The 18734-nt window shown below is 37.8% G+C and overlaps 1 protein-coding gene across 3 annotated transcripts; it reads left to right on the forward strand.

The window, feature by feature from the left end:
* The first annotated feature begins 740 nt into the window (after positions 1-740).
* On the forward strand, positions 741-18016 carry CBLL1 (Cbl proto-oncogene like 1). 3 transcript variants are annotated; one of them, XM_082633100.1, is made up of 6 exons: positions 741-1064; positions 5824-5991; positions 9234-9331; positions 9740-9823; positions 10890-10963; positions 13740-18016. In XM_082633100.1, exons 1-6 carry the CDS (start codon positions 1052-1054, stop codon positions 14773-14775), a joined length of 1473 nt encoding a protein of 490 aa, XP_082489226.1. In that variant the 5' UTR covers positions 741-1051; the 3' UTR covers positions 14776-18016. The 3 variants fall into 3 exon arrangements, with proteins under 3 accessions (XP_082489226.1, XP_082489225.1, XP_082489227.1); XM_082633099.1 differs by having other exon boundaries at positions 744-1064; positions 9231-9331; positions 13740-18015; XM_082633101.1 differs by lacking the exon at positions 741-1064 and adding an exon at positions 1410-1716 and having other exon boundaries at positions 9231-9331.
* The last annotated feature ends 718 nt before the right edge of the window (positions 18017-18734 follow it).

Below are 18734 nucleotides of genomic sequence, written 5' to 3' on the forward strand. Positions count from 1 at the left end.
AACTGGAACTAGGTACTGCCCGTGGCGGTAACTGTCTCTTCCTCATTTTAGGCCTTTCCTCTTTCCACCGCTCCCTCGCGGTCAGCCCTAACGTGCTCTCCCCAAGCTCAGCTCCGCTCTGCACTGGAGTCCCCGCTGCCTCCTAACAAGACGCAGCCACGCTGCATCTGTCCTCCACCTGGCCCCGCGTCCAGTCCTTAGGAGGGGTGTTGTGTGTGTGTGTGTGTGTGCGTGTGTTTGGTGGGGGAGGGTTTCTAGCGCCCCAAGAGCTTGCCCTAGAAAATGAGCGCTAATCAAGCGTTAGAAATGGGCTTCAACTGTTAGCAACTTTAGAGATGGGAACGGGGGTAGATACCCGTCGGCTCTGCCTGGGTCTATGCAGCTTGTCACGACAAAGCAAAAAGGAGACCATTTGCACAGAGCCTTTCTCTCTAGCTGGGAGCCTCATAAAGCTCAACCATCCCCCGGGCAACCTCCCGCTGGAGAACGCCTTCTAGAGCGCGCGTGTTTACACTTTTCCTGGACCGGGGGGCGGGGACCGTAGCTCGCGGACTCTGGGGGATTCCAAACCTTTACTCCGCCCGCCGAGGTGGGGCCAGCCCAACGGCCGAGCCTGCGCAGTGTGCCTGGCAGGCTCCAGGGTCCCGGCGCACTACAAGTCCCAGAAGGCAATGCTCCGCGGGGCTGGCAGCCGCCTTACCTGCTACGAGCTTAGTCCTATGGATACTACCGGCTTTCCCCCTCCCCCGTTCCCGTCGGTCTCCTCTCCACAGTTAAAGGCTACTTCCTTTGGAAGCACACAAGAGGAAGCCTTAGCAGGCTCCACATTGAAACTCTCTGCGTACTCGTTCTTTCTCTCTCTGCTCGAATTATGCCTGACTCCCTCACCGGAGTCAGCTAGCGGACGCGAGACAAGGGACCCTTTGGAGGCCCCAACCCGGGCAACCTGGTTGCACTTCCGCCTCCCAGGCTCCGGAAGGTACCGCGCACGCGCTCCCTGCGACTCCGGCGCGGTTGACTTCCGCTCCCACTGTGCCCTGCGAGCCGAATCATGGATCACACTGGTAAGGAGGCGGAGGCAGTGGGGGTCCTGGTTCCATGCCCCCTGGCCGGCCTGGGACTGGTCGCCCAGCGAGCATAGAGGGTTTACGCTCGCCCTACAGCATTGGGGTGTGGCGGCGAGAAAGAAATCTCACAGACCCCTCCGCGTGTCCGACCAGGGCCTGCTACTTCCTGGCCTACCCTCCGGTTTGGTACCTACAGCCTCGGTGCCGGCAACAGCCGTTCCTTCTCTGCTTCTGCCGGTCTCCGAGCCGGGACGGCGGGCGGCGCGGGCTTCGCGGGGAGGAGAGAGCGCTGGCTCTTTTTTTCCTCATTTTGGGTGCTCTGCCCTACGTTATGGGGACTGGCGGGTAGATTCCAATCTCGGAGTCGGGGAAGCCTCATTACGCTGGGAGTCGATGCGCGAGAGTGGGTTGGAGACTTCCTGCTATCTCAGTCAGCTTTGGGCGGGTGCTGCGGTGGTCACCGCCTGTCGTTTTTGTCTCTCCGCTCTTTCATGGACTAGAGGTGGGAGAAGGGAGTCAGATATGGTTTTCGGAATCCTACCGGGAGCAGCTTTTCTGCTTAAGCCCAAAGCATGCGCCCCGCTTCGGCTGTGGTCCTTAACCATCAGTCTTGAGCTTAAAATCAAGATAGTCTCATTCCTTTCTCCAAGTAAGAATGGCTTCACTCTTTGTTATGTGTTTTTTGGTTTTTGCTTCCTTGTGGTTTTTGGATGTTGAATGAGTGTATTTGGAGTTAGATAATGCTCCGTTCACTTATATCAGCCATATTACAAGTAGGGGGGGGGGAAGGCTTTTTCCAGTATTAAGTATTGTTTAGGATTCCTCAGTCATCAAGTGTCTACTTAATTTCATATATATATGTATACACACACACACACACATATATATATATACGTTATGTGTGTATGTATACATACACATAGATACATATACACACACTTCTAGGCTTGGAAATGGAATGGTAAAGAAGACGGACTGAGTCCCTCCACTTGGAGGTTACGTTCTATTGGGAAAGACAATAAACAAGTTTTTAAAAATACTTAAATGTTTACAGATTATGATGAGTGCTTTGAAGAGGGTAAACGGGTGCTCTGGTAAAGACTATTAGGAGGAAGCTTCAGAGAGGGTGGTTAGGGAAGGTCTTTCTGGAAAAGTAACATTTGTAAGCTGAGATCTGATGGATGAGAAGAATCCAGCGTGGAATAAATCACAAGGAAAGCATTTAGAACAAGTACAAAGACTCTGAGGGAGGAAAATTTAGAGAAGACCAGTCAGCTGCACCCAGTTAACTAGAGGGAAAGAACCGGAAGATGGGATTGGAAAGGAAGGCAGGAGTCAGGTCGTGCAAGACTTTGAAGTCCATGGTAAAGATTTGAATGTTAATTTAAGTGCACTATAAAGCCATTGAACAGAAGTAGAGGAGGAACATAATCTCTTTTTTAAAGCATAATAGGTTGTTTTATGGAGAACGGTGTAAGAGGAGGCAAGAGTAATAGAAAATAGAAAACTTAGGAGGTGATTGCGCTAGATCAGAAGGGAGGCTTGGCCTAGTGAAGGTGGCTGGTTTAGTGAAAAAGGGAGTGGGCAGATAGAACTCAAACAGGCACTGGTGGATTGGTTTGGAAGCGTATGAGAGAAAGGAAAGGTGCCTAGGGTTCTAGTTTGAGTCGTGTCCATTACTGGAAGACTTGGGAGAAAAACACTTTTTTTTACGGAGCAGAGGTGAGAAATGGGAATTTGGGAACAAGATTTTGGACTGCTAAGTAAGAGGTGTGTGTTGAGACATACAAGGGGAGATGTCAAGTGGAGATCAGAGGGAAGTTTGTTTGGGACTTAGTACCACAAATCACTTAAGGCAGAAGAGAAGAGGGCCTAGAACCAGGCTCTACGGAACTCTAGTGTTTGGAAATTTTATAGAATCGAAACTCTGGGATCTTGGTGTTAGGGTAGCAAACATGCCACGTTAGCAAATGTTTTTCATTTGAGCATCTTACTGGAATTTTGGGAGTCAAGCAGCTTCCACAGTTTAGAGAATGTCATGTTAGGAAATTGTAATGTGGGTGGGTGTGTATCTCCATATTTATTATCCTAGTTCTCTAAGTTAAAAGTTTGCCTAAGTAAGTAAAAGTCATCTGAGCATGAAAATATTCACTAATGAACTGGCCACTTAAAAAATTAGTTCCTGCTCAGATATCCCTGCTTAACACCAGCTTCTTTTTTATTCTTTTAGTTAATTTCATTATACGGCAGTGTCCATAGTGTTTCATATCAGGAAATGGTATAAAATGCTGTACACTGATTGTGATTACAAAAGATTCCGATTTTCATTAAATTCATAAATGTGAATTTGGTAATTATTTGAATCGCAAATAAAATCATTGGCAGGTGAGGAAATGCCAGTTAGCCAGTGAATTGAAGACATTATGACAGGATAGGCATCTCAAAAGGATGTTTCTAATATAAAAGGATTAATAGAGGCCCTTGGGGAAATTGATGAAACCCTCTAATGTTATGCAAAAATGACTGGTTTTGTAATCTTGCTGAAAAAGTCAGTCATAAAATAAAGGCTATCCTGTGGTGCTTTTATAATAGAATTTTGCTGGAAAAATTACTCCAGGAAACTCCTCCTTAACACTTGATTCATTCTTTGGCTATTCTAAGAATTAGCACTTAGTTGAAACTATAACCTAAATTTTGTAAAAATATTTCTTGGTTCCTTTAATTCAAGATAAAATTCTACACAAATCTTTTAAAAACCTATATAATATAATATAAAAGTGTTATGCCTTTTTAAAGTGGATTTCACTTTATATGGCCAGTTCTGTCCTTAATTCTCACTTTGTGTAATATCCAAAGACTTGTTGTTAGGGCTTTATGTTTGTAGTTGTCTTATTCAAAAGGAAATTATGCTGTATGTTCTGATTCTTAATAAAACCCCCAAAACCCTAAGACAAACCCAGAGTGATGTCACTATTAACCGCTGTACTTTGCTTATGAACTTGAAGTCTGAGACAGGCTGCAAGGCGTTAGAGGGCAGCAGGCTCTGGAAAGCCATAATAGGCTAAACAAGCCACAGTAGTGACCACAGGTGTCCAGGGTGGTGTGAAAAGGACTTGTAGTAAGGAAGTGGTGGTATCTTGATCATTCATCAAGGTGAAACCGTTAAGAGTCCTTTTACTATCTGAAGGACAGCACTGAACTGTCTACAGCAACTTGCTTTTTGTAGTTCATTGGAAAATCAGGAATACCTATTGAGCAAAAAAAAAAAAAAAAAAAAAAATTTCATTCTGTCTTATCTGTCTTTTTGGTATTACATTGCTTGTAGGTATTTTTACATAAATAAGCAACTAGAGTGAAAGCAGATGAAATGCATTATTCAAATTGTTAATACCTTTTGTGAAGTGTTGAGAGTTGATCGAGTTGGATTTATCCTAACTATAACTATACATGTAATCCCTTTTCCATGAATTTTTTTGAGGGTTAGCTATTATGAAAGTAATAATAGAAAGTAGACTGAAAGATATTTAAATTAATAATTAAGGACCGGTTTTGAATTTTGTTCTAACCTTCAGAAAGAGTGCAAATCGACGTGAGTTCAACATGTGTCTGTAATTCTAGTACCCTTGGAGATCATTAGTACTAATTAGGATACTATTTCCAAATTTGGCTTTACTGAATTTAATGTGGACAGTTTGGCTATCACTCTGGATTGTACTGTCTAATGCAGTGGCAGTTACACAGCCTTGTTCACTAATTGTCACGTTTAAAACATTACTATTTAAAAAATTATTTGCATTTCCTATTTTAGAGCATTTCCCTTTCTGTCTTTAGTAGGTAAAGGTAAATATTTTCTGGATTGTAATATCTTGTCATGGACTTGAAGAAAAGGTGGCTTTTAATCTTCAAATAGAGTCAGTTCTATGAAATAATGCTCCTATTACTCATGGGATATGAGTGAATTTAATTCATAAGCTAATAACAGACGGACGTAGAAAGTTTCAGTTATTTAGGCCAAGTACAGAAAACTTGCATCCTCCTAAATTGTAATTTTCCATTACAGTGCTGACCAAGAATAACACAGTCACATGTGTACATCTAGAAATGTTATAGCACAAGTACATTAGTGTGTGTTTTTACTACTAAAGGTTGCAATAATTTTTACTATATTCCTGAATGCTTTTTAGAAAAACAATTTTACACTTAAGAGAATAATCACATCCCTAAAACTAACTTCATTTTCAGTGCATTATTTATTTAATTTTACCATTGTCGGTGTTAGTTTTGTGTTTCCAGTATTATTGATTGTCCGGACATTTATGCAGATTACTAAATTTACTGAGTGCCTACTTTGCATACTTGATGGAGATAGTGATGATTTTCTTTCTTTTCGTTCTTCTTCCTTTACTTTTTCTTTTTAAAAAAAATCTCTTATAGTTCCAAGACAGAGGTTCTTATCTTAGGCTCATGAAGGGTTTTACGTTTCTGTAAATCCCTCTGGAAAAATGGAAAATTTTTTTAGGGAGAGGTTCTGTAACTTTTGTCAACTCTTTAAAGGTTCCATATCTCAAAAAGCATTGATTTAAGGGTTTGTCCAAAATAGAGAAAATTAGTACTTGAACTTATATAGTATAGTATTTAAAATCAGAAACCAGATATTCAACCCCTGATAATGTTGGGTATGTTGCTTTAATACCTGTGGCAGAATAATCTTCAAAAAGAAAAACTAAAAGAAATTACAACTTTTTTTCTAACATAGACAATGAGTTACAAGGCACTAATAGTTCTGGATCATTGGGTGGTCTTGATGTTCGAAGACGAATTCCTATAAAGCTCATCTCCAAACAAGGGAACAAAGCCAAAGCTTCACCTCGAACTCCAAGGACTATAAACAGGATGCCTGCAAAGGCTCCAGCTGGTGATGAAGGTAATTTGTTTAAACTAATAGGTCCAAAAGTCTTTCTTTTATATCTGATTCCACCAAATAAGCCATGTGATTTTATTTACCTTTAGTCACCTCTTTTTTTATCTTTTATACTCTCTTCCTTCTTCAGTCTTTGACTTCTTATTTTGGCATATTTTACTTTTCTCTCCCTTTATAAATATTTTTGGTTTATTTTGTTGAAAGTAACACTGCCTATTGTTTAAAAAAAATCTAAACAATATTGCAGAAAACATAGAAGTAAAATTGTCCCTCTCCCCCCATAATTATTCTCTTCCCAGATAATCCCTGGTATGACTTTTTCATAGTTACTTTATAACTGCCCTTTGTTCATGCAAGATGCATGTGAGATTTTGCCTTCTCAGTACATACAGTTGTATTTCATTTAAGAAAATAGGTTTAGGTATTTCACTTACAGATATACCGTAATTTATTTAACAGTTTTTCTAATTTTTTGCTGTTAAAAACAATTTTGTAGTAAATATCCTTGTATATGTACCTTAGTGTGTATATTTTGTAGAATTTAAACTTTGCATGAATTTGGGCATCTTAGAACTTGGTGGATTTTAGAATTTGTACATTTTAGAATTTGACAGTTGTTGCCAAATGACCCTTTAAAAACAGTACATCACTTTATACTCCCACACCAATATTGGTACTAATAACCTTCACAAATTTTTGTTCTGATACACATTTCTTTAATTATGAGTGGGGCTGTATATCTTTTTTTTTGCATGGTACGTGGGCCTCTCACTGTTGTGGCCTCTCCCATTGCGGAGCATAGGCTCCAGACGTGCAGGCTTAGCGGCCATGGCTCATGGGCCCAGCCGCTCCACGGCATGTGGGATCTTCCCGGACTGGGGCACAAACCCATGTCCCCTGCATCGGCAGGCGGACTCTCAACCACTGCGCCACCTGGGAAGCCCCATGTATATCTTTTCATAGTACTGGTCATTTCTTTTGCCTAGGATCTACCTGTTCATTTCCTTTTCCCATTTTTTTTTTCTGTTTGATTGTCTTTCTTGATTTTTGTGAGTTCTTCTTTGTAAATTAATACAATTGTCATGTATTGTATATATTCTCCATTTGTCTTTTGAGTTTTATATATAAAATTTTTGTTGTAGAAAAGCTTGACGATTCTATGTAGTCAGATATCCAGTCTTTTCTAGTGTGACTTTTGGGTTTTTTGTCATCATTAGAAAGACCTTTCCCCATTTCATGAGTGTAAAACAGTTTTCCCATCTTACCCTTTAGTACAGGGTCAGCAAACTATGGTCTATTGGCCAAATCCAGTCCTGTTTTTTTGTAAATAAAGTTTTATTGGGACACATCCATGCCTGTTGCTGCTTTTTTTTTTTTTTTTTTTTGCGGTACGCGGGCCTCTCACTGTTGTGGCCTCTCCCGTTGCGGAGCACAGGCTCTGGACACACAGACTCAGCGGTCATGGCTCATAGGCCCAGCGGCTCCGCGGCATGTGGGATCTTCCCGGACCGGGGCACGAACCTGTGTCCCCTGCATCGGCAGGCGGACTCTCAATCACTGCGCCACCAGGGAAGCCCCTCGTGGCTGCTTTTCACACTATATTGGCATAGTTGAGTAATTTCAGGTATGGCCTACAGAGCCTAAAATATTTACTTAACTGGCCTTTAAGCAGAAAAAGTTTGCTGACCCCTGCTTTGGAACTTTTATAGATATGTATTTGGTTATTAAAACAAAAAGGGGGTATGGGCTTGAAGTGGAAGGGAATGAAGAGATAACTGAGAGGAAAAGGATAGAAAGGGGATTTTAGCTTTTTTGCATTGTTTTACTGTTACACAAGAATTTATTTATACATTACTGTGTAGTTTTTAAAAAGTATTTAAAAACCAAAAAGGCCAAAGCGGGGGTACACTAGGTTATTGATAGAGCAGCAGCAGCTGGTATGTTATCTATACAAATATATATATAGCTTAATGATGGGAGTACAAGTTGAACTACTCTGAGAAATGATAATGTGCTCCTAACTTTCTTGGCTGTTGTTCTGCTCAATAATTTTTTGAGTTTTAGGTAAGTAGAAAAGTTAACTTTCCTTATTTTGAGTTTTAGATGACAGCAGCTTTTATAAGGTATAAATGGGCCATATAAGAACCTAGGGTCACTCAGATGTAACTTATAAAAACTCTACATTTGTGTTGGAGGTAATTAGATAGCAGTACACTGGTATGTATGTCTGTATCAGGTTCAAAAAATTCTCGCATCTATGCGTGTGTGTCTGTCTCTGTTTGTGTCCGTGTGTCTGTATGCAGATGCTGCAATGTGGCCATGTGGGTAAAGTTAAAACTTCTGTGCTTTGGCTACTCTGTTTACCAGTTCTAGGGCCAAAAGAGTCGTGAGAAGCCTGGCACCTTGGAAGGATAGATTTGTCTTCTCAGCTTTACTTTAGGTAATTGGATTCTACCTAGAATCCCCATAAGACTGTTTGCTGGTTTTCTTTTCTTTTGTATGAGATGAGAGGATTACCATCAACTTTTTAATTAGGTCAGAGAAATTGATATTGAGCCCATTTGATCTTCATATTGTTTTAAGTTTATTGATATTGATACATGCAGTGTAGGGGAGGATACTTGCAAGTAGATATGATACAAATTCTGCTGTTTGTGTGATTAACCGGGGAGAGGTTTCAATGGAAAGGATGAAGTATGAAAATGTTGGATGTTTCTAAAATCAGGCTCAGTTTAAAGCTGAAGAAGAGGATACCTAATTTACTAAGTCCTAAGAAGAAAGTCTGCAGAATTCTTTGTTTTCATTAATCCTTTAGCAATAATATCAGTTTCTTACAGCATAATACCACTTTTATAGATAGATCAGAATAAATGGTGATAAGTGTCTTTTATTTGTGTAATAATCATGATGATAATTAGTAGTTTTATACTAGAAATAGTTTGGTGAATTAAGAAGAGCACTTGAACGGGAGTGAAGAGATCTGAGATCTTTTCCTAGCTCTGCCACTGATCTTCTCTGTGTTGTTATTATGATCTCCAGTACTGCAATATTCTCAGTCATGAGAGTTGGACTGCATGATTGCCAAGATCATTTCTAGATGGTGCTTTAAACTAGACTTGCTTATCTTGTTCTTAGAAGAGCTTTGAAAGGTGTCAGTGAATAGGTCTATTTGGCCATGTACATGTACTTCCAAAATGAAACTGAGATGTGAAAAGTTAACAGGTAACACTTTCTTCTCTCAGAAGGATTTGATTTTAATGAAGAAGAACGGTATGACTGTAAAGGGGGCGAACTGTTTGGAAATCAGCGAAGATTTCCTGGACACCTTTTTTGGGACTTTCAGGTATAACTAAAAATAAAAAATTTTATTAGAACAATAAAATATTTTAAATACTTTATTAGAACAATTCAGACTACATAAAGAATGGTATCAACTTTTATTATAGTTGTATCTTTCAGTACTCACAAATCATTTGTTTATTAATGCCCTATTTCACTGTTTCCAAAAATAATCTGAAGTAATTTTTAGTAAAGTCAAGTAAAATCAATGACCATTAACACTGTTTAAGGGAATAAACCCCCAAGACTGATGGTGGCCCAACTAATGTGGCATATGTGGGGATTATACCAAGAAACCTTCATTTCTAATTGTTTTAATAACTTTTATAAAATACTAACCAATTCATTGTGTAAATTATGGACGTAAGTTTTAGAAATGCTTAAGGAAAATTTAATTATATCATTTCAACAGATAAACATCTTAGGTGAAAAGGATGATACACCAGTTCATTTCTGTGACAAATGTGGATTGCCTATTAAAATCTATGGGCGAATGGTAAGTGTAAATTAAATTCTGTTCTTGTAAATTAAATATTTGTGTAGAGGTAGGATTCTGAAATTTAAGTAGATAGATTTATTTCTGTTTAGTGATTAAGTTTATAACATTTTAAATAAGTATAAAATAGCTAGGGGAAATTTGGGAATAATATGTATTTAATAGAATTATCTTGACAAATTCTTTAATTGCTTGTAAAATATTAATTACGGAAACTAATTCTGAAAACTAAATAATTTCCTTGGACTGTTTGATACCTGTTAGTTTACATTAATTCTAGTTTATTAGGGAAAAATTTTTATTTTTTCCCTTGTTAACAGAATAAAATCAGTTATTCATTTCTGAAGGCTGTAATTTTTAATATAAAACTGAATTAATAAAGATTATTTATGATTTCTGAGAATTGAATTCTAAATGTTAAAAAATACAGCCCTAACTGTAATTTAATAGTAATTTTTATGTATAAAAAGATAGCTTTACATTTTTGTTGGAAAAAAAATTGAATTCAGTGATATATCTGTGATGGTGGAGGGTGTGGATTATGTACTGTTGCTTTGCTATATATAACACAGCTAAATAATGGTAATGGCCTGTGAGTTTTAAAATGGTGTAACATCATTTTACTGTGTCCTTCTGATTTATTTTTAAATATTTGTAAGTTCATTAACTTAAGACTACCAGGAAAGAAGGCTACTTATATTACATTAGAAGATATTTGTTCTTTTCCTGCCTAGGAATACTTTCAGGAGATACAGGATTAGTTAAAACATTATTCAGTATTCTTCAGGAGCTTTTAACCTGTAGGGACCATGAATGTGTAAGCAAATACGCATGTATATGTTTTTTGAGGAAAGGGCCAAAGTTTTCATCACATTCTCATGAAGAGCTTTGTGACTGAAAAAGGTTAACTGTTGCTTTTATGTAATTGGTACTTAATAAATGTTCATTTTAACAAAACAGTTCTCAAGTGCCTTCTATGTCTAGGTCACTGTGTTACTGTTTTTTTTTTATGGAAGTATTTTAATTTGTTCTAGTATGCTTAACTGTAACATGTCTCTGTTCACAGATTCCATGCAAGCATGTTTTTTGCTATGACTGTGCTATTTTACACGAAAAAAAGGGAGATAAGATGTGTCCAGGGTAAGATCATCATTAAATTTTTAAATAATAAAGTTTGTGATATAATGATTTATAATCTAGGTTAAAGGTCAGGGTGTGCTCTAGACCAGTGGCAGGATATCAAATGTGTAGACATGGCTCATGTTTCTCTGTGAGCCTAGAGTTGGCCTTAGTTAGCCTTCTCCTTAAGATAGGGCTAATTAGCTATTATCTATCAATTCAAATTGGCCAAAATAACGAGTATGGGCTTACCTGGTGGCGCAGTGGTTGAGAGTCCGCCTGCCGATGCAGGGGGCACGGGTTTGTGCCCCGGTCCGGGAACATCCCACATGCCGCGGACCGGCTGGGCCCGTGAGCCATGGCCGTTGAGCCTGCACGTCCGGAGCCTGTGCTCCGGAACGGGAGAGGCTACAACAGTGAGAGGCCCGCGTACCGCAAAAAAAACACAAAAAAACGAGTATATTTGCCATCACAAAGTTAGCGTTATAAACCAAAAACAGTTATTTTCTTGTTTTAATGGGATGCTAGAGAGGTAGTATCACGTAGTGATTGAGAGCAAAGTCTCTCGAATTAGAATTCCTGGATTCAAATCTCTATTCTCTTATTTATTAGCTGTGTGACATAGGTGATTTCTTCATCTGTAAAATGGAGCTAATAATAGTATTTACCTCCCTGGGTTATTATTAGAAGTAAATGAGTTAATACATATATAGTACGTAGCATATAGCAAGTACTATGTAAGTATAAGCTCTTATTTGTTACCTTCAAATCTGATTATTATGTCTTGAGTATATCTTAGAACACCATCATGTTCTAAGATAGACTCAGACAAGTTATGACAATCTAGAGGTGTTGGTTGATAGTGATCTATTTGGGGATGGTCTTGAAGGATCCAGAATAAACTATGAATTTTTATATCAATTTAGAACTCCTGATAGAAGGTTTGAGGAAAGCTTTGAGAGAAACTTCTTTGGAACAACTGTAGGCTTCCTAGATTCCTTATAACCTATGTCAGAACCTATCCCAAGGGTTGTAGTATTAGTTGATAGCAAAGCTATGGACGATTGTAAGGGGTAATTTTCTTTTATGGTGTAGGAAGATTGGTATCACTGAGAGAGAACGGATGATTCATTGACAAACCATTGCCAACTAATTGCCTTGGCATATTTTTATTAGCCCTTTAAAGTCACAGATTATAAAATTTATAGTGTGAGTTTAAAGAGTATTTCCTTCCTAGAATTATAATTCAGAAGAGTTATGAAATTAAAAGTGCATATTCACTGTTTGCCTTATTTTCTGTAATGCCTGATTTTCCAACATGGTGTACATCCACTGTATAGTAAATTTGATGGCCTCATTGGGATAAGGGATTTTGGATGTTGTAAAACACCATGTAGAGGACATCAAAAGGTTTTCTCTTTTATGTAAGTGTTCTAGTGTTAATATTTAAAAGGGAATTTAGTTTTCAGGGTGTTCAGTGTAATTCCAGTAAGCATCTCGCTGGTTGGCCCTGAGGTATATTAGAGCATAAGCCCATCTGGATCAACAGACCCAATCCAAATTAATGTAAGTACTATATACTAATGCTTAAGCATCACCCAAAAGAAGTGCCTCACATCCCATTACTGTGGAGATATTTCAGAGCTTACACCAAGTTAGAAGCAAAAAATAAGTGTGCCAAATGGCCACTAAAGGGATGCCTCCTAGTATCAAGAAGGAGTACCAGCCTTCAGTGAGGAAGGAAAAACAGACACCACTCAAAATCAAGAATATAGAGCCATGTAATATAGTGTCATATGACCTGACACACATATTCAATGATAACAGCTTATACATGTATAGTGCTTAAGTAGTCATTAAGTCCTGTCATTTTCACTGTTTTGTTGATGTTACAGATACTCTTTTAAGTAGGGTGAAGTAGATACAAAAACATTGTGAATTAGGTTAGATGTTTGAACCCCATTTTACAGATAAAGAAACAAAGTTTAAATGACTTCACCGAGATCTCAGAGCCAGTACTAGATCCCAGTTCCAATTCCTAGTTTGGTCCTCTTTCCGCTATTTCAAGAAGACTCTAAAGGCAAGAGTGGATTAAAAACAGTGAATGAAGAATAGTTACAATTTGACCCTGACTCATTAAGAAAATATTGAGTTAAATTTAGTGGTTATAATTTAGAGAAGCAGGAGTGTGTAACACTTTGTAGTAGTAACTTTGTCTGACAGTTCAGGAAGACCCCTTCTTGAAGGGACTCTTGGTGTTTGAATTTAATTTGTTTATGTTGTTTAATGTTAAGAACCTTGATGACTAGGATGATCCTATTTATTTTTGTAGTTCTTACAGTTCTTCCACTTGGTGTCTTCCACGTAGTATTATTTGCACAGAAAACAATACTCAATAAATACGGTACAAGTTTGAATTCCAAGATTGTGATAGATCCTTTGGTTTGCCCTTCCTGGATTTTTCTTTGCAACTGGATGCAAAGCATAGAATTGTTTGAGAAAATCAGATAAATTCTAGGAAGAAAAGGTCTTTTCTTAAAACATACTCTGTTTGATAAACACTTTGAATTTTTTTCTTAAGCGTTCTGATGTTGAAAGAAATGCTGATGCTTAATAGGGAACAGACCACAAAGTGGAAAAGATTAAAGGTTCACTTGCAGTAACTATAACTTTTAATTGTGAACTTCTGTAATATTTTTCATAACAAAATTTAAAACTAGTCATATCTTTGAAATTAAGTGCATTATTTTTATAGTCTGTTTTTAGTAAATCAAACTTTTTTCCCCTTCTGATTTAGCTGTAGTGATCCTGTGCAGCGAATTGAGCAGTGTACACGAGGTTCTCTCTTCATGTGTAGCATTGTTCAAGGGTGCAAGAGAACATACTTGTCCCAGAGAGACTTACAGGCTCATATCAACCACCGCCATATGAGAGCTGGAAAACCTGTTACCCGTGCTTCACTTGAAAATGTTCATCCTCCTATTGCCCCACCACCAGCTGAAATCCCCGATCGTTTTATAATGCCGCCAGACAAGCACCATATGAGCCATATTCCGCCAAAGCAGCACATCATGATGCCACCACCTCCTTTGCAACATGTGCCCCACGAGCACTATAATCAGCCACATGAGGATATTCGTGCTCCTCCAGCAGAATTGTCCATGGCTCCACCTCCACCTCGCTCGGTCAGTCAGGAAACCTTTCGTATTTCAACAAGAAAACACAGCAATTTAATAACTGTCCCTATTCAGGATGACTCAAATTCAGGTGCTAGAGAACCACCACCTCCTGCCCCAGCACCTGCTCACCATCATCCTGAATATCAGGGTCAACCAGTGGTCTCGCACCCTCATCATATTATGCCTCCACAGCAACATTACGCACCACCCCCACCTCCTCCACCACCAATAAGCCATCCAATGCCACATCCTCCCCAGGCCGCAGGTACTCCTCACCTGGTGTATAGCCAAGCTCCACCTCCACCAATGACCTCTGCTCCACCACCAATCACCCCTCCCCCTGGACATATTATGGCCCAGATGCCACCTTATATGAATCATCCTCCTCCAGGACCTCCCCCCCCTCAACATGGTGGTCCACCTGTAACTGCACCCCCTCCTCACCATTATAATCCTAACTCTTTACCCCAGTTCACTGAAGATCAAGGAACTCTGAGCCCTCCATTTACACAGCCAGGGGGAATGAGTCCTGGTATATGGCCTGCACCGAGAGGGCCGCCTCCTCCTCCACGAATGCAGGGTCCGCCTTCTCAAACCCCACTTCCTGGACCACATCATCCAGATCAGACAAGATATAGACCGTATTACCAATGATAATAGTATTTTGAACTGAAGATATGAGGAAACAAACTTATGTATAGTCAATCTTTTAATTAAGCTCTGACTGTTTGGGGAAGGGAAAGCGCCCTTACTGAGGTGGTTGTAAAACACTTAGGGTCTTGTCTCTTAAAATGGTTTTAAATCTTGACCTTAGGAGTGATTTCAAGTACTATACTGTAGTGCAGATAAGTGGCTCAGTTGAGCACAACTATATTTTAACAACTTTCTTCCCCTAGTGTGGTAAATTGACCCAGAGGTGACCATTTGTAAAAAATATGAAAAAATTTTTTCGTCGTCCCACTTTCAAAAATATTGCTTTTGTTTAACCCAATGTTTAGTTTTTCTTGTGATACATTTTGTTAACCTGTGTAAAAGGATTAAATTTCAATATGGTTGTAAAAATGCTATTTTTATGTGAATTTAAGTGCAGCCACATACTGTTTTTTAAACCATATGTTTTACCACTAATTTCCCAAAGTTATAATAAAATCCTAAAAGTAAAAATCTACTAGAATTTACTGTAAGGCAGACTGTTAAATGGTAGAAAATGATTTCACATGTTAGGCACTGAAATTTTGAGGTATATTAGGTGTATAATGCACTTGGATGCCTTTTCATTTGTAGGCAGCCTCAGGAACACCAAAATACATTGGAATTCCAGTACTAAGAAATATTTATGTTTGTAATATTGAAAGGCAGTGTTCGTTACGTGGAAAGTTACGGCCAAAGTAATCAACTCTGTAGGCTCCAAGCTGTTGGGGATGCTGGTACCCATTAATGCTTTTTACTGAATGGTTGGAATCACATGATACACCACACTGACCTATCTTAAGTAACATTATTTTATAGAACTGTTTAAATGGTGTGCTTTAGATGAAGTGTATTCCTCTCATTGTCTTAAACTAAATATTTAGGGCTAAATAGGCTTTATGTAATTCCTCATTTCATGGTAGAATTTGATCCCGTGCTTAAGTGGGTTCTTGTTTATTGGGTTTTAAACTATAATTTGAATGCCATGGAGGAATTTGAATACTGTATTAATGAAGGACATTCTTGTAATCACATACTTGTGTTGCTCAGGTTTCATTACTGTGTGATAAGGTTTTTCCTCTAACTTGATATTTAAAAACTATTAATGATTTCCTGTTTCTTTTATTGGTTAAGCATCTAATAACTTGGAACGTTTTAGCTTGGAGTCAACAGTGAAGACTACCAGATGATTTTGTATTGGAGAAAAGAAAAGTAATCTAAATTGTGAATTTCAGTGCTTTATAAGGTGTCTTCGGAGTCAGCTTTTGCATTATAGGGACTTCTTACAGTCCAGCTGAGATGACCACTTACAGTTTATACAGAACTCATATGTATAAATCAACACTCTTAGGATATTACTATATATCCTTTGAATAAACCCCTGTGAAGTACTTCCCCCTAAAATGGTGCATAACATATAAACATGAAATGTGTAGTATGCAGATGCCATTTATTAAATAGTTAGTAGTGTATAAATTTAGAACATTTCTTTTTGACAAAGGGTGAACTGATTGCTAATTTACCATTTAATTCTGTCGGGAACAGGCAAAACAACCTCTCATCTTGGATAATCAGATGCAAAGTCATCTATGAACTTAGAGCTGAAGTTAGAAATAATATAAATGGCCCTTTCAACCATGACCAGCTGAAAATAACTAATACACTTTTTTTTAAGTGAAAGTACATGATTTTTCACACCTAGCAATTTGAGAGTCCAGTTGTTAATGCAATATTCCTAGTGAGAAATTGTTATTAGAAGCATGGGAGTGAAATAGTATGAAATGGTGGTGAGTGTGTCTATCATATTACTGTAGGTACTTGGTCTGTGCAAACTTGATTCCTTTTCATGGCCCTATTTAGGAGCTGTTAAAATACTCTTGTTGAAAATCCAGTACCATTTTTTGGTTTCATGTAATAGGAAATAGCCGAATTCACTTTAAAGCTTCTCAACTATTTATGAAGAGCTTACCTGTTTTAATGAAATTCACTAGAATTGAATGTGGCATGAAACCACTTAGCCTATGTATTGGACAAAAAAATTAATATGATAAAATGCCACATGTTAAGAGAATTCTTGTAGGCTTTTAAGAAATGATTTCTTTTCGGTTAGGTTTAAGAAATATGTGTTATGCAGGAAGGCAGATCAGATGAAATGTGTTGTAACACAGTTTTTTAAAATGGTGTTAGACTTGAATTCATCCAGTTATTGTTTGAATGAGGGTGGGTGGGTAGAAGGAGAACAAAATTACTGTTAGTGTTTCTTTCCTTAAGGAAAAAGATGTGAATCCCAGCCTTATTTCAGGGAAGACTTTGAAGCTATGATGGACATAAGTCTAAATTAAATGTATGTATATTTCATTATATTGCTCTTAAGACTACTGAGGTGGCAGTTTAATTCTTAAAAACAATAAAATGAAAGCATAAATACTATTTTGCCTAGATGAATTTTTACCTAATGATGACACATTTGGGAGAATGCAGAATTTTTCTTGTTGATACAGCTTTTACAGTAAAATAGATTCACGTTTTTGGAGATGAAAACCAGCAAGTTGAACGTTAATATTTCTAAAGTGGTATGATTGTTCAGAGTACTCTGTAGTATTTTGGGGAAATATCAGTTGCAAAGACTAAGAAACTACTTAATATCCATCTTGCCCTGTAAAAACCACTTGCTCAAGTGATCGTATAAATACTACCACTGAAATATAAATGCAGAAGATAATCTGACCATATTTTTAAACTCAAAATAGGTGACTTTACTGTATGAAGTATACAGAGCTGCTTTACGCTTTGTTCTTACTAACATACCGGAGGAGTATTTTTCATACATCTTTTTGGAAAAACTGTATAGACATAAAATTCTTGAAAAAGCGTTACAAGTACGTGGAAAAATCTCACACGTACCTGAAACAAAAATAAACTTTTCTGACTGTTAGATCAGCCATCAAATTGGTATATTGATGTTAATTGAGGTTTGACATAATCATACTCTATTCTGACTGAAGTGGATTTATTTTTCTTCACTGGTTTTTGTAACTGTAATCTGTTCAGTTGTGGCCTAGACCAAGCCGACTTTACTTATTATAATATATGCACAGTCTAATAAAGCAATATTGGATATACTAGGTTTAAAGGGGAAAGAGAGGTAAGCCAGTTAAAATACTTGGTAATGATACTAATAAAAACATTTGAATTTTCAAACATATTTTGTTTTGATTCATGCCCCTTCAGTTTTCCATCTTTGAGGGGAAAAGTATTAAGGGAGAATTTTTAAAGCAACATTTTAGTATCAAACTTTAATTTTCTCATCTCCCTTAGAATTTGAATTTTTAGGCATTACAGAATCATAGGATTTAAATGAACAATGGTGGGTCATGGGTTTAACTCGAACACTTGGGTGGAACCATGTCTTTAAAAATCTGCCATTTTGAAATGTTAATCTATGTCCTGAGAATGTCTCATTGCTATTCCAAGTAGTTGTTAGCACCAACTTTCATATTGTATTTAAGCTCATTTCCTATTAACCTATTTCCTACCTTTAAAATTGTTCTCCCTTTGTCTTCCTTCAGATTGAAAAATCTTGCTCCCTTTACTTTTCTTCCTATGTGTTACTTTCAAAATCTTTAATTTTTTTGTTTTAAAATTTGCACTCATTTCAATTATACAAGCAATAAGTCTTTTGGGAGAAATATGTCATATTACAAATGAAGATCCCCTTGACTACTACCACAATTAACATTTCCCTTCCAGAGATAATTCATGTTGTAACTTTGGTGTATGAATTGTTTTAGTTGCAGAGCTGACAACTAAGTAATAGGCTCCATCCTCTGGTTAAGGACCCTAATCCATGGTAAATGTAGTATTTCATGCCTGTACTCAAATAGGTACTGAGCACCTACCATATGAAATATAAAGATTCATTT

This window comes from Mesoplodon mirus, assembly GCF_964341445.2.
Source record: "Mesoplodon mirus genome assembly, chromosome: 9".
NCBI classification, from domain to species: domain Eukaryota; kingdom Metazoa; phylum Chordata; class Mammalia; order Artiodactyla; family Ziphiidae; genus Mesoplodon; species Mesoplodon mirus.

What these genes read in the sequence shown, in the direction of transcription:
- CBLL1 (XM_082633101.1), top strand. Translation starts at nt 1,461, where the DNA reads ATGCGCGAGAGTGGGTTGGAGACTTCCTGCTATCTCAGTCAGCTTTGG. An exon ending in GGCTCCAGCTGGTGATGAAG is followed by an intron (nt 5,992 to 9,230) that starts GTAATTTGTTTA and finishes TTCTTCTCTCAG; the next exon opens with AAGGATTTGATTTTAATGAA. An exon ending in TTAAAATCTATGGGCGAATG is followed by an intron (nt 9,824 to 10,889) that starts GTAAGTGTAAAT and finishes CTCTGTTCACAG; the next exon opens with ATTCCATGCAAGCATGTTTT.